Source organism: Xenopus laevis, chromosome 2L (genome assembly GCF_017654675.1).
Source record: "Xenopus laevis strain J_2021 chromosome 2L, Xenopus_laevis_v10.1, whole genome shotgun sequence".
NCBI lineage: Eukaryota > Metazoa > Chordata > Amphibia > Anura > Pipidae > Xenopus > Xenopus laevis.
In genome coordinates, this window is record NC_054373.1 from 126180271 (window position 1) to 126192558 (window position 12288).

At 37.7% G+C, this 12288-nt stretch overlaps 1 protein-coding gene across 22 annotated transcripts in view; it reads left to right on the forward strand.

Moving 5' to 3' along the window:
• dock9.L (dedicator of cytokinesis 9 L homeolog) overlaps positions 1-12288 on the forward strand; it is a 153531-nt gene that overhangs the window by 38004 nt on the left and 103239 nt on the right. For 6 of the 22 annotated variants that reach the window (XM_041580763.1, XM_041580774.1, XM_018244676.1 and 3 more), the window contains exon 1: positions 1099-1369. The exons of the other annotated variants lie outside the window; for them this stretch is intronic. In XM_041580763.1, coding sequence (XP_041436697.1) covers positions 1250-1369 — 120 coding nt within the window. In that variant the 5' untranslated portion in view covers positions 1099-1249. Of the gene's footprint in view, positions 1-1098; positions 1370-12288 lie in introns of those variants that run through there. 22 annotated transcript variants of the gene reach the window in all.

Here is a 12288-nt window from a genome sequence, read left to right on the forward strand (position 1 = left end):
GAGGTTTTCCTAGCAAAAACAATTATTTTGCTACATGCTCTATGTAGATCTTCCAGTAAATTATATGCATGTATTTTTCTGCAGGTCATTGTAAGATAGGTGTGTGCATAGCAGGAATGCCCCAGTGTATCAGCTCAAGAAATAACTGCAGCTCTGTTGTTGAAAAACACAAAACACGTAGTTACAGGAAACTGTAATAGCCTTTGACTTTCTGAAGGGTGTGTTCTGCTTTGGACAGTCTAACAGTCCCACAAGTCAATGATGCTTAATATTACTTTTTCCTTATCCATCCTGTTTGAGGTTTTTTATCTTGTTGTATACACACCGTATTTATTGTAGCATATAAATTGATGCTACTAAGCTAAATATTAAATTCTGGTTTGGTTGCACTGGTTTCTATGCTGCTATGTAGTAATTATCTGTATTAATTATTAATCAACATTATATTGTGACATTTATATTCTATGTGTAATGTATATTTTGAGTCGTCCCCTAAGCTCAGTAAGTGAAATCAGCACAGAGTATGTACAGTGAATCAGCAGAAAAGAAGATGGGGAGCTACCGGGGCATGTTTGGAGGTACTGATCCTCCCTGCTAAAGGCCTGTGGTTGCCTTGGGCAGGTACAGTAGCCCAAAACATAATGTACAACATTTCGAATCTACTTCTTTAGTTAAGCTTTAGTTCTCCTTTAAGAGGCAGCACTTTCGTTAGAAAATCTCTCTCCACTGACTAGCAAATGCTCATAAGGGTGTGTGCAAGGAATGGGAAAGATATATTGTGCATTCGGTTTATTTCTGCCTTCATAAAATGATGACTCTGCCACTTGCAATGTTATTACATTGTGGGTTTCCTTGTCTATGAAGAAAAAGCAGTCTCTTTGTTTATTGTTTTAACTGCACGGCTCATATAAATCTACACAATGCTCAGCAAATTTCCAATAAAACATGGTGTTAATTAACATCTGCTCCTTCAAATCTGAGACCCGTTGCACCATGCACTGCACAGCGCTTGTGGTTTGTTTTCCTTGTGACATTAAAACAGATCCTCCCAGCCAGGACACTATTCCAACCCCCTTCAGAGGCCGGCTCAGAACTGCACTGTACTCTTCACTCAAGAAAGCTTCTGGCACTTCACTTTATACCTTTTTTTTCTTTTGTGGACTGGGAGAGGCACTCCCCACTCTGTCACTCTACTGAAATGTCAGTCCGTGTTGGCCTCTGAACATACGTGTTGTAGAGAGGGGGAAAAATGCAAAGCAGGACGGGTACTGGCAAAAGCATCAAGAGGGAACTTGTTATAGAATCACCTCAGAAGTACAAGGATGTTGCAGAAGCTGAAGTGGAAGCAGAACCCCCAGTTCCTGAGAGGGTAAGGGTGAAGTCTTTGCAATAGTTCAGCTGAAAGGATGGAATATCACAAGCAACTGTAGCCATGCGCTTTGGGTCAGAATATCATGCTGTATTCAGTCCCTGATATACCATTCTTTGTGTTACCAGATGTGTTCCTTACTGATTTTCCTTCTTCCATCTGTTTGCTCATCTATTTATTCTGCGGCTTTTGTTTAAATATCCCCAGGCTTTTTGTGATAGTAACAAAAATGGCTCGATACAGTTACACTAAATTCTGCTGTTTTTAATTTCCTACTAATTACGTTTTTTTTTAATAGTGAATGCCAGGTTCAATTACATCAATATTATTTTATTTTTAAGGGAAAAAAATCTCTGAAAAGTCTTGAGTTGTGCCATTTTTTAAGAATTTTCATTTGTACCTCTGCCATTTGATATGGATGCCTTTTTGATGCAATTGTCATTTATGTAGCAGAACAGTTATACATCAGCTGTTGTAGAACTACAACTCCCGTTGACATTTGTTAAATGCTGGCTGTTCAGCAACAGCTGTTGAGGTAGCAGACAGTAAAAATCCTTGTAATAAACTTTCATTGTATCAGATTTACTGGTTCATGCTGTGTCATGAACAACAGAACTTGTGCCACTAAGTGCTGCTGTATGAGGACAGAAAGCTTTGTGTAAAAGGCAAGTGGTGACATGCATGTTGTGAAAGTTACCTTTCTTTTATCTGCAGGTCAACACAAAATAAACATCCATGTTTAGCATAATGAGCTTCAAAGGCTGAGTGCTCTGAATGGTCTAATTTCTTTAGTTATATACTTGGCTTGTTATATTATTGCCAGAAGTTCGGCACTCTGATGTTAAAGGAGAATTCAACCGTAAATTAAAAAAAAAAAACCTACCCCCTACCCTACATAGACCCCCAGCCTAACTGCTACCCCAGGCAAATGCCCCTAAAGCTGGCCGTAGACGCAAAGATCCGATCGTTTGAATGATCGGACTTCATTAAAAGAACAGATCAGCCGATGTTCTTCCCCTACAGCAATCGTACAAAATTTTATGTCCGACAAAGTAGGTGACAGTCATGCAGAGATATAATCGGCAGCCAACAGAATTCTTTTAACCTGCCTGGCTGATCGTCCAAACGACCAATCTCCGTGGGACGCAAAATGTTGGGACTCTCCACACACGGCCCGAAAGTCATTCGAATCGAGGATTCGTACGATCGGATCGTTGCATCTATGGCCAGCTTAAATCTTTATTTACCTCCACGGTGCAGACTCTATCCAGTGTAGTTAACAGCAGCCATCTTCCTGGTCCATGTAGGGTTGGGGAGTAGGTTTTTTTTTTAATTTTTGGTTGAATTCTCCTTTAAGGCGGCCATAGACTTTACAATTACAAGATCTTTCCAAGAAAGATTGCTCATTGCAATACATGTGTAGAGCTGAATAGTCATATATACAGGTAGAAACAATAGAATTCTACTTCAATCGGACGATTCAGCACTTCAAAGGTGCCCGATCAAAATTTTCCGGCAAGCACGATTGACGAGTCAACCAATATCCAAGTCTCCCATCATACACACACAGAATATCGTACGAAATTTTGTTTCGTACCATATTATCAGTGCATCTATGGCCACCTTTAGAATAAAGCATGCTTAATTCTGCTGGAAAATAGAATGTAATATTGTGGAACATATTGTCTATATTTGATGTGGGGAAGGATCACTATTTGTGCTTGCATGAAGGAATGCATTTCCTTTGTTACTGTTTTTATTTTCTTTCTGGGAAACAGCCGCTCCTGCCTTGTTTCATGGTATGGATATTAGATATAACAATTTAACAACCAAGCAAAATATATTGTAAATAATGTAAAATATGAAGCTGTGTTTAAAGCTGTGCTTAAAGCAGGCATACATTTGCCCAGAGTCTGATGACTGGATCATATTGCACTGGACCACATCATTTATTTTAAACATGTATGCATAGATTCTCCCACCCAACCACAATATCCATAAGTATTTTATGTATGATCATCCAGTCAGAATCAGGACCAGTAATGCTTTTATAGACTTCTCCATAAATAATGTGGCCCTGTATTGTAGAATCTATGCATACGTGGTTAAAATATACTTCTCTAGCTCTGTCATGTTTCAGAATTGTGATATTAGAATACATTGTGGTACTTCAGCTGGTCTGTGGTTGTGCCATTCAATGTCATGTTCCGACACAACAACTGATTGTTTCATCCTTTCCTGTTAGCAAAATACAATGCAAGACATTGAGTTGTTCATAGGGGAAAACCTTCCTTCCTTTATTTCTATTACACCCCCAGCCCTTTCCTTTCCTTCTGCACCACAGTCCCTGTCTTCTCGAAAAAAAATATTTTCCCCATCTCTTCTGAAAGTATTTAACCTCATACCCATCTGTGCTTGGGCTTCTATATCACTAGCATTTAATTCTTGCATATGACTACCCCACTATATCACTAAGCTAGTTGGTTTTTTTCTGATTTCTGTAACATACCTGTATTTTAAAATGTACTATAGGCAAGGGAAAAGTATAATCATTGGAAATGCAAAAGTGTTGGGCACCACCTTGTGATTATAACTGCTTATCTGATACCCTGGCCTGGTGCTCCTGTTCACTTAAAGCTGCGGGCACAGCAAGTGTTGGATCCATTGCTCTCAGCCTGCTGAGCGAAGAAAAACCCTAAAGCAGGCATTTTTTTGAGATGACCTCCTCTCTGTGCATTGGCCCTAAAACTGTACTGGCCCAGGGTATTTCTGTAGGAGCTTGTTAACAGTAATCTTCTTCAGCTTCCTTCTTCTTTTCTTCCAGCCTGCACAGGAACATGCACAGTAGAGTGAAGAACTGACCTTTTTCATGTTAGTTTAGCTTTTCATTCTACTTTTAGTGTGTTTTTTACTGAAACACCTCATTGTATAAAGTATGAGATTATAATTAGTGTGGGGAACCTAACATTTTGTCACCCCCCCCCCAGTGATTATAACTTTATAATACACAAAAGATATGACTATCTAGTAAATTATATCCTTATAAACGGTGAGTTCTGATGTCATTTCTGTCACATGACTCACTGAAATATATGATAATATGAGGATATTAGAAGTTACCTCAGAGTTCAATGACCTTTATAAAAACACTCGGCCTTCGGCCTCATGTTTTTATATTGTCATGAAACTCCTCGGTAACTTATAATATCCTTATAATTTACAAGAGGGGGTACTTTATTCACTATATAACTAGTTCTCCTTTAAAAGCAGCCCATTCGCATCCCCATTAACAGCTGTTGTCTCTTGCTCAGCAGTTCTCTTCTCAGCACCCAGCCTGCACTGCGCATCCTCCTTTCCCCAACCTACAGATGACAAGTAGTGGAATGATTTATGTTTAACTCGGCATAAATGGAGCATATTATATTTATCCTGTTTTGACTTTACAGGTCTTAATTTCATTATTTTACTTTTGTCCTCAGAGGAAGTATGGAAGGATTGGATATGCCCATAAAATACATCCCCACGCCCTTGTTTTCACCTTCTGTGCACACATACTATATCCAAATCTATTCCACATCTGTGTGAAACTAGTTTTCATGAGATTCATCCAAGTTTTTTTTTCAGCAGAGAAACAGGCACATTCTGGCTTTTTCTTGTGCAGAAGTTTGATAAAACCCAGATCCTATGAATAAAGGGAAGATTATGTAGCAGTTTTAGGGATTCTTATCAGCACAACTGCACTTATCTTTACATTGGCTTCACTTGCTTACAATGCACCATTTATGTTGCTTTTATTGTTTTGGGTTTCATCTTGTACTTAATCTTATAACATTAAATTGCTTTCCCTTGCCATGTCTACTTTAGTAGCTGAACTAGAAACATATAGTAGTACATGTGGTTGGCTTGTTTATAGCAGTGGTGTTAAACCTGAAATCTGACAGCTTTTGCTGAGGGAATAATGTTGTCTACTGTTCTCTAGGGCCACTCCCTGGACAGTCCAACAACTTGTTTTTCTCACAAGATAAATTTGTATTTCATATAATTATATATATTTTGGCTCTTGCCTTCTCTGATCCACTGGTGGTGTTTGCATTGAATATTAAGCATTTTGAATTGAATTGTACCGTTTTGGCATCGCAGATGAATTTCAGGGTACAGAATAGCTCAAGAACATATGGTTTTCTGCTTATTTTTTTCTGTGATATATGGGGAGGCACATTTATCAAGAGTCGAATTTCAAATTCATTAGAGTTTTTTTTATTTATTTATTTTTAAACTCCCTTAAATTCTGATATATTTGAAATTTGACTGGGGGGTTATTTAAAAAAAAAAAAAAAAAAAATTGTCCCAAATAAGGCAAGTGAAAAAATGGTGTTTATTCAGCAAAAAACTGCTAACGTTTCGGCTAGCCCTCTAGCCTTTCTCAAAAGAAATTGAATATCTTAAACTCTGACAAATTTTACCGACTCGAAAATTCGAATCGAATTAGAGTTTTTTCTCTGAAAAAAACATGAATTTAAAAAAATCGAATTTAGCTTTAATAAACCACCTGACCCAGTTCTTATGCTGTGTTTTGCCTACTGCGGAGCACAGAAAGGTACAAACATATATGCACAGAAAGGTAAAAATAAATACTATGTTAAGACAGACTTGTTGCATTTAATTAGTAAATGTATATGTTTCAACTTACATACAAATTCAACTTTAGAACAAACCAACAGACCCTATCTCGTACGTAACCCGGGGACTGCCTGTATTTTGTATTGTCTTCATGTAATGTTTTTTAAGTTTAGCTTCTTATGTGCTAAACATCAGCTCTGTGACAGGATTAATCCTTCTCCTCTTGAATAGGCAATGTGCTCTGCATCTCTGGCTTGTGTCCTCTGCATTGTACTTGGGGATGTCCAGGGTACCCTTACTGCTGCTCATTTGTTCATTGGCTCAGCTCAGTATAAGACATTAGAAGTTTAAAGGCAGTTTTCATAGAGATCTCTTATAGTTCATGTGCCACTTGTCACCTACAATAGGTTTTTCAGGAGGGTTAACTCTGACTTTTACAAATGCAAATAATTTATGCTGAAATTGTCTCAGTAATGTGTTTCCTTTTTTTAGTGGACATTATGTGGAGTACATGTTGTAATGTATTTTTTGCTAATTTGTCAGTTAATGCAATCCTGTGTGTGATTGTATGTGCTTAAATATACAGTTTGAATAGTGATAGTACAATTATTTTGTCTTAGATGGTGGGCCATTTCCAAATATTTCCTAAATGTTGTTTCCCTAGCTGATATTTCCCTTCTCTCATCCACACCTGCTTATACTACTACATTATTTATGCCTAATTCCCTTTGTATCCTGGGGACATTGTAGTCTGAAACAGCTAATGGAAATGTGGGATCTTTGTACCTCATGGGCTTTTTATTATAAAGAAAACAGGATCTGTGTGTTTCCTTTTGATTGTTCTGTCAGTTGACTGTTTGTAATGGCAAGAGCCATCATTTCCATCGCTTTTATTTCCATTGCTGTAACTTCCAGTGGATAATCTTGCCAGGCTTTATGAAGTGCAGTTTTTACAGAAGTAAAATAATGCATGGCCCTGATATAGAAAATATATCTAATAAAATGAGAGTTGGGTAGGAAATATGGGGGTGTCAAGGGTTGTGATTGGCTATTTGGCAGCCCTATGTGGCATTTCAAGTGTTTTTATGCAACCAAAACTTGTCTACAGGCCCGGAATTCAAAGGGAGCCACTGGTTGGAGATGACTGATTTAAGGAAGCCATACATGGGCAGATTTAAGATGCCGATATTGGTCATTAAGACCAATTTAGCCACTTATCTGCCTGTATATGGTGGTTCCCACGGGCCTCCCAGATCGATATTTGGCCAGAAATCAGCCAGATACCGATCAGGCAGGTTTAAGAAATAAAAAAGGAATAAAAAATACAGAAAAAATAACATATAAGGCTGAGAACAAAATATTTTTATTTCTTACTTTTTATATATTATTTTTTCATGTTTCATGTTTCATTGTCTATTTTCATTTTTATTTATACTTTTTACCTTTTATTTTTCATTCATTCTTTCATTCATTTTTTTCATTTTGGTCATTCATTCGTTTGCTTCTACTCTTCTGATCTTATTTCCGGTGGCCTCTATCCTTCAACTTGCTCTATCTATTCTTTTTTTATTTCTCTTTTTCACATATACATGTTCTTGCGTGGTTTCCTCTTCTTTTTTTTGTTTCATTTCCTTTACCTCCCCTCCGGTGTGGCTTCTCGTTCGGTCCACTTGACTGTATTCGGTTCTATTCTGCTTCACTGATTCCGAGTCTAATAATTCTGCATTACTAGCACCTCTCAACTGATGTTTCCCGCATACAACGATGTCCTGTAACATTGTGTCTATACCCCTTTAGCTGTTTCTTCCGCTGATTGACATATGAATGAGTTACATAGTGTAGAAACAAAGACATTGTTTCCATTTGCACTACTTAATATAACATCAGCACATCGTAACTACCGTGAGCTCAAAAAAGCGATCGAGCATCTCTGAATTCTACTTTTGATAAGTTTCATTTAATCTGTATTTATTTATTGCTTTTGTTTCAGTAACCATTTTTGTATTTTTTATTACCTTTGTTCCCATTATTATATTATTATACTGTTTTATTTTTTTCCTTGTTTTTCACGTATTTTTTCACTTATGTTGTCATCCACACGTCACTTCCTCTGCCTTCGGTCTCCCTTTGGAATTTTTTTGATTTTGTTCCCGCCACACTGTGTATTTATTTCCGTTTGTTTAATACACTATCCACTTTGAGAAAGGCTGTTGTGTCAGCCGAAACGTCAGCGACTACCCACAATAAAAAGTTTTTTATTACACCTAAGACCTGTGAGTACGATCTCTACAACGTATATATATATATATATGAGATCCAGGACTTCAAACGTGTCACAGGGGTCACCAACTTGGAAAGTGTCTGGGACACTCACATGCTCAGTGGGCTCTGAGCAGCTGTCGAGAAGCTAAGCTTTGGGGTCGTCACAAATAATCAAGCAGAAAATGAGGTTGGCCTGAAATTCCATTGCAATGATTTCTGTGTTGCCATTTAATAATTTCTGTATTAATTACTAATCAGTCTTATATTGTGACATTTATACTCTGTGTACTGTATATTTTGAGTGGGCCCCTAACCTCAGTAACTGACAAAAAACATAAAGGAAGATGGGGAGCTTCAAGGGGCATCTTTGAAGGTACACATCTTTACTGCTGTGGTTTCCTTGGGCTGGTACAGAAACCTAAAACATAATGTACAAAATCTCAAGCTTACGTCTTTAGTTAAGCTTTAGTTCTCCTTTAACTGCAGTGGTGGTATAGTGGAGAAATTCCAGAAATTGCCCAACACTGCTTCCCACAGCAAAGTAGGAAAATTGCTCTCTATGGGTTGGCAGTCATAATTATACCACTCAGAAACATAATGTAGCCTCCTTTACTGATCTCTTTCTTAGTTTTGCCACCTGAAATTCCACGCCCAACTCTGGGAGCCCACATTTTTTTGTACGGGTTGGGCTATAACAATTGTGTTTTCAAAATGTAATACCAAGGTGATTTGTTTTTAAGAACATGAAGATGATTTAATAAATATGGACATTTTTTCCCATAGCTCGCTGTTTAAGAATCTCTAGTGGAAATGCTGGCAGCTTTTAAGCCCCAGCCAACAAACATACACCTATAAATAATTTCCTTCCTATACTATTAGCATTGCAGTGCATTTAAAATCAAGTCCCCCAGTAAAACATGTGACAGGGTGAGTTAGACCGAGCGCTAACAATTTCTTTCTGTGTCTTGTGACTAAGTCATAAATCTTGTTTTTTTTACCTTTGCTAAAGAACTGTCCGAGGGGATCACAATCCAAAAACTTTTTTATATTATGAAAAAAATAAAATGTAATATTAGCAAGTCTCCATTACGCATCAGTTTAAAAATTCCAGTTATTGAAATCAGTATTTGTTTCTCCCTTTTTGTTCTCTGGTTCTGAGCCTTGAAACAGTGTAGCAGAAGTTCTGTATCCTCTGGCTTTGTAAATGAACTGGTATCTTGTACATTGTTTCAGTTTGTCAAATCCAGAAGTACATAGATTATTACAGTAACAAATAACCATTGAAATAATATACTTTATGTATAAAGGAAGGTTGCTTAGAATGACATTTTCTTTCAATGTGCAAATAACGCATTTTGTAAAGAGATCCATTTTTGTCACCTAGACATAAAAAGCTGTATAACAAAAGTCCTTTTCATATGAAATCAAAAATATTTTTTTATTAAAGCATTCATAGCTGTTGTAAACTCATTTATAAAAATCTCAACTGTTAATCAAATATTGGCTGCCCCTCCTCTATGCCTTAAGCTGGCCATAGACGCAAAGATCCGATTGTACGAATCATCGAACAGACTTCCCCATCTCCAGACCTGCCACTAACCATTCAGATCAAATAAAATAGAACCGAACAGATCAGCTGATGTTCTGCCCCTGGCAGCAATCGTACAAAATTATGTCCGACAAATCCTAGTGACAGTCTCCCACTGAAGATCTTCAGATCGGCAATACACGCAGAGATATTATCGGCAGCCGACAGAAATCTTTTAACCTGTCTGATCGACCAAATGACGATCTCTGCCAGACGAAAAATGTCAGGATTCTTCACACATGGTCCGAAAATAGTATGAATTCTCGATTCATACGATCAGTTCTTTGCGTTCTATGGCCTGCTTTAGGCATAGAGGCGGGTTAGGCAATTACTTTCTCTTTCCATTCAGCACTTACTAGACGTCACTGCTCTCCCCTCATTCCCCCCCCCACTCTCTTCACAATTTAATTGTGCATGGAGGTGGACATCGGGTCTCCTATTCTGGTGCACAAGATTTTGAGATGATGCAAGGTTTGCCTTAATAATAGTGTCCACAAAATGGCTCCTGCCTCCTTGCTATAATTATGAGTTTCCAGACCGAAAGGAAACAAGATCATTTATATAGTGTAATTAAAGTTAATTTTGCTTGACTAACGTAATAAAATAGGATTTGGAATAATTTTTTCGGTTGACTGGTCCCCTTTAAGAAAAGCTAACGTAACGTTCAACCATCATGACTGTTCAAAAATCCACCTGGCTCAGGTGCCACTCGTTGTAGAACTATCATTTGGTGTAGAGGCAAAAGTACTGAATATGCAACATTTCTGTGGTCCCCATTAAGAAATGTCTATTCTTGAAACCTCAACATGATTGACTTTGCACTTAAAGTGGTACTGACACTAAAAATGTTCTTTTCAAAATATTAATCTACATTAAAAGTTACCTATAGGTGATACTTTTATGGCAAAGTTATAAAAAGCATTCAAAGACAATGTTATGATAGATAATAAAAAAGTTTATTTTCTGATTACAGTATCGCTTTAAAATTGACTTTTGCCCATTCACTAAATTATGTGTTCTCTTTTATATATTTATTTATATTGTAGCATGGTTGGGAAAATCACAGATGGAAAGTATATCCCTCCCAGAATCCTCTATGAAGCAGTGCAGAGGGATGTGAAAATGAGGCTCTGAGTAGCAGTGAGGTGATTAGTCTCACCTGGAGTAAAAAGGTGGGGGCTCAATTAATGCTGCTCTCTGCCCTGTCTGAGAGAGAAAGGAGAGCTATTGGGGCTGTGTAACCAGTTTTCAGTGTAACTGCATGTGACCTGTGTTGTTGCGCTTAAGGACTGTATTGCTGGACACAAGTTTTGACAAGGAGACACGTTCTCCGGTAGCAAGGACTGGCTACCAGCTACTTCCCTAAAGTGCTTGGGAGTGAGCTGCTTCCAGGAGGAAAGCACAGGGAATCTCCAAAGGACTGTGAGTTAACAGTTTATTTTGTTTGCTGGACTTATATTGCCCAAGTGGGGCTGTGGATCCTTTGGGAAAAGGACATTTTTTTTTAATTTTTTTTTTACCAGCACAGCTGGAACTATTTTGTTTTCTGCCTTCTAAAAGATTATGAACTTTGTTTGTGTGTAAACTGGTGTGTGGAATAAAAAACACATCAAAGATCAGCTGGAAACCTGTGTACTGTCTACTATCTGTGTGAAAGGAGTTGCTGCTGCTGCTACTACCTAAAGAGTGATTCCCCACAATATAAATAAATACATTTTATATATATATAACAAACAAGGGAAAGTTGTGCTCACCACTAATTTTTAAAAAACATTAGGCGGGGGTGCAATGAGGTTGTGACCACAAATTTCCCTGTTTATAAAGGAAGGTGGGGGTTAGGTCAGTAAAAATAGCCCAGCTTTAAAATAAGGGCTTTTTAAATGTAATCGATAAGCAGTATATAATTTCTCACCTATTTATTGTTCCTATTTTTAGCAAAGGTATTTCTAGATATATACTGCTCTTTAAAGGGCTTTGGGTTAGCTTAAAGGTTAGAATTCATTTAAATATGCAAGTGGTTTGCTTTTTTTTATTCTTCCTCTTCAACAGGCAATTTATAGGTTGATTCTTCCCTATGCAGGAGGTTTTTAATTTAGAGAGGCTGCCAGAGGGTTTAACCCGTGACTGATCAGAGGATTAACCCATGATTGATAAGCACATTTATTGACTTCCTATGAATATGGTTACTTCTTCCTGTTAGCACTGTTTTTTGTCTAATTGATCAGTGTTCCACAATTCAGAGGTGTGTTTAGACATCTCCTATGGTCCCCCCAGATCACAGATAGGGACATGATAACTGCAGTGAGGTACGTCACAAAAAAGTGTTGACAGGGACAAATTACTGGCATGGCTTCTTCCTAGCAGCTGTCAAAACACCGCACTAGGCTAGAGGACTCTTCTCTGTCCATGCAAAACCCAGAACTAGGAGCAGCCTTGCAATAATTTGCTT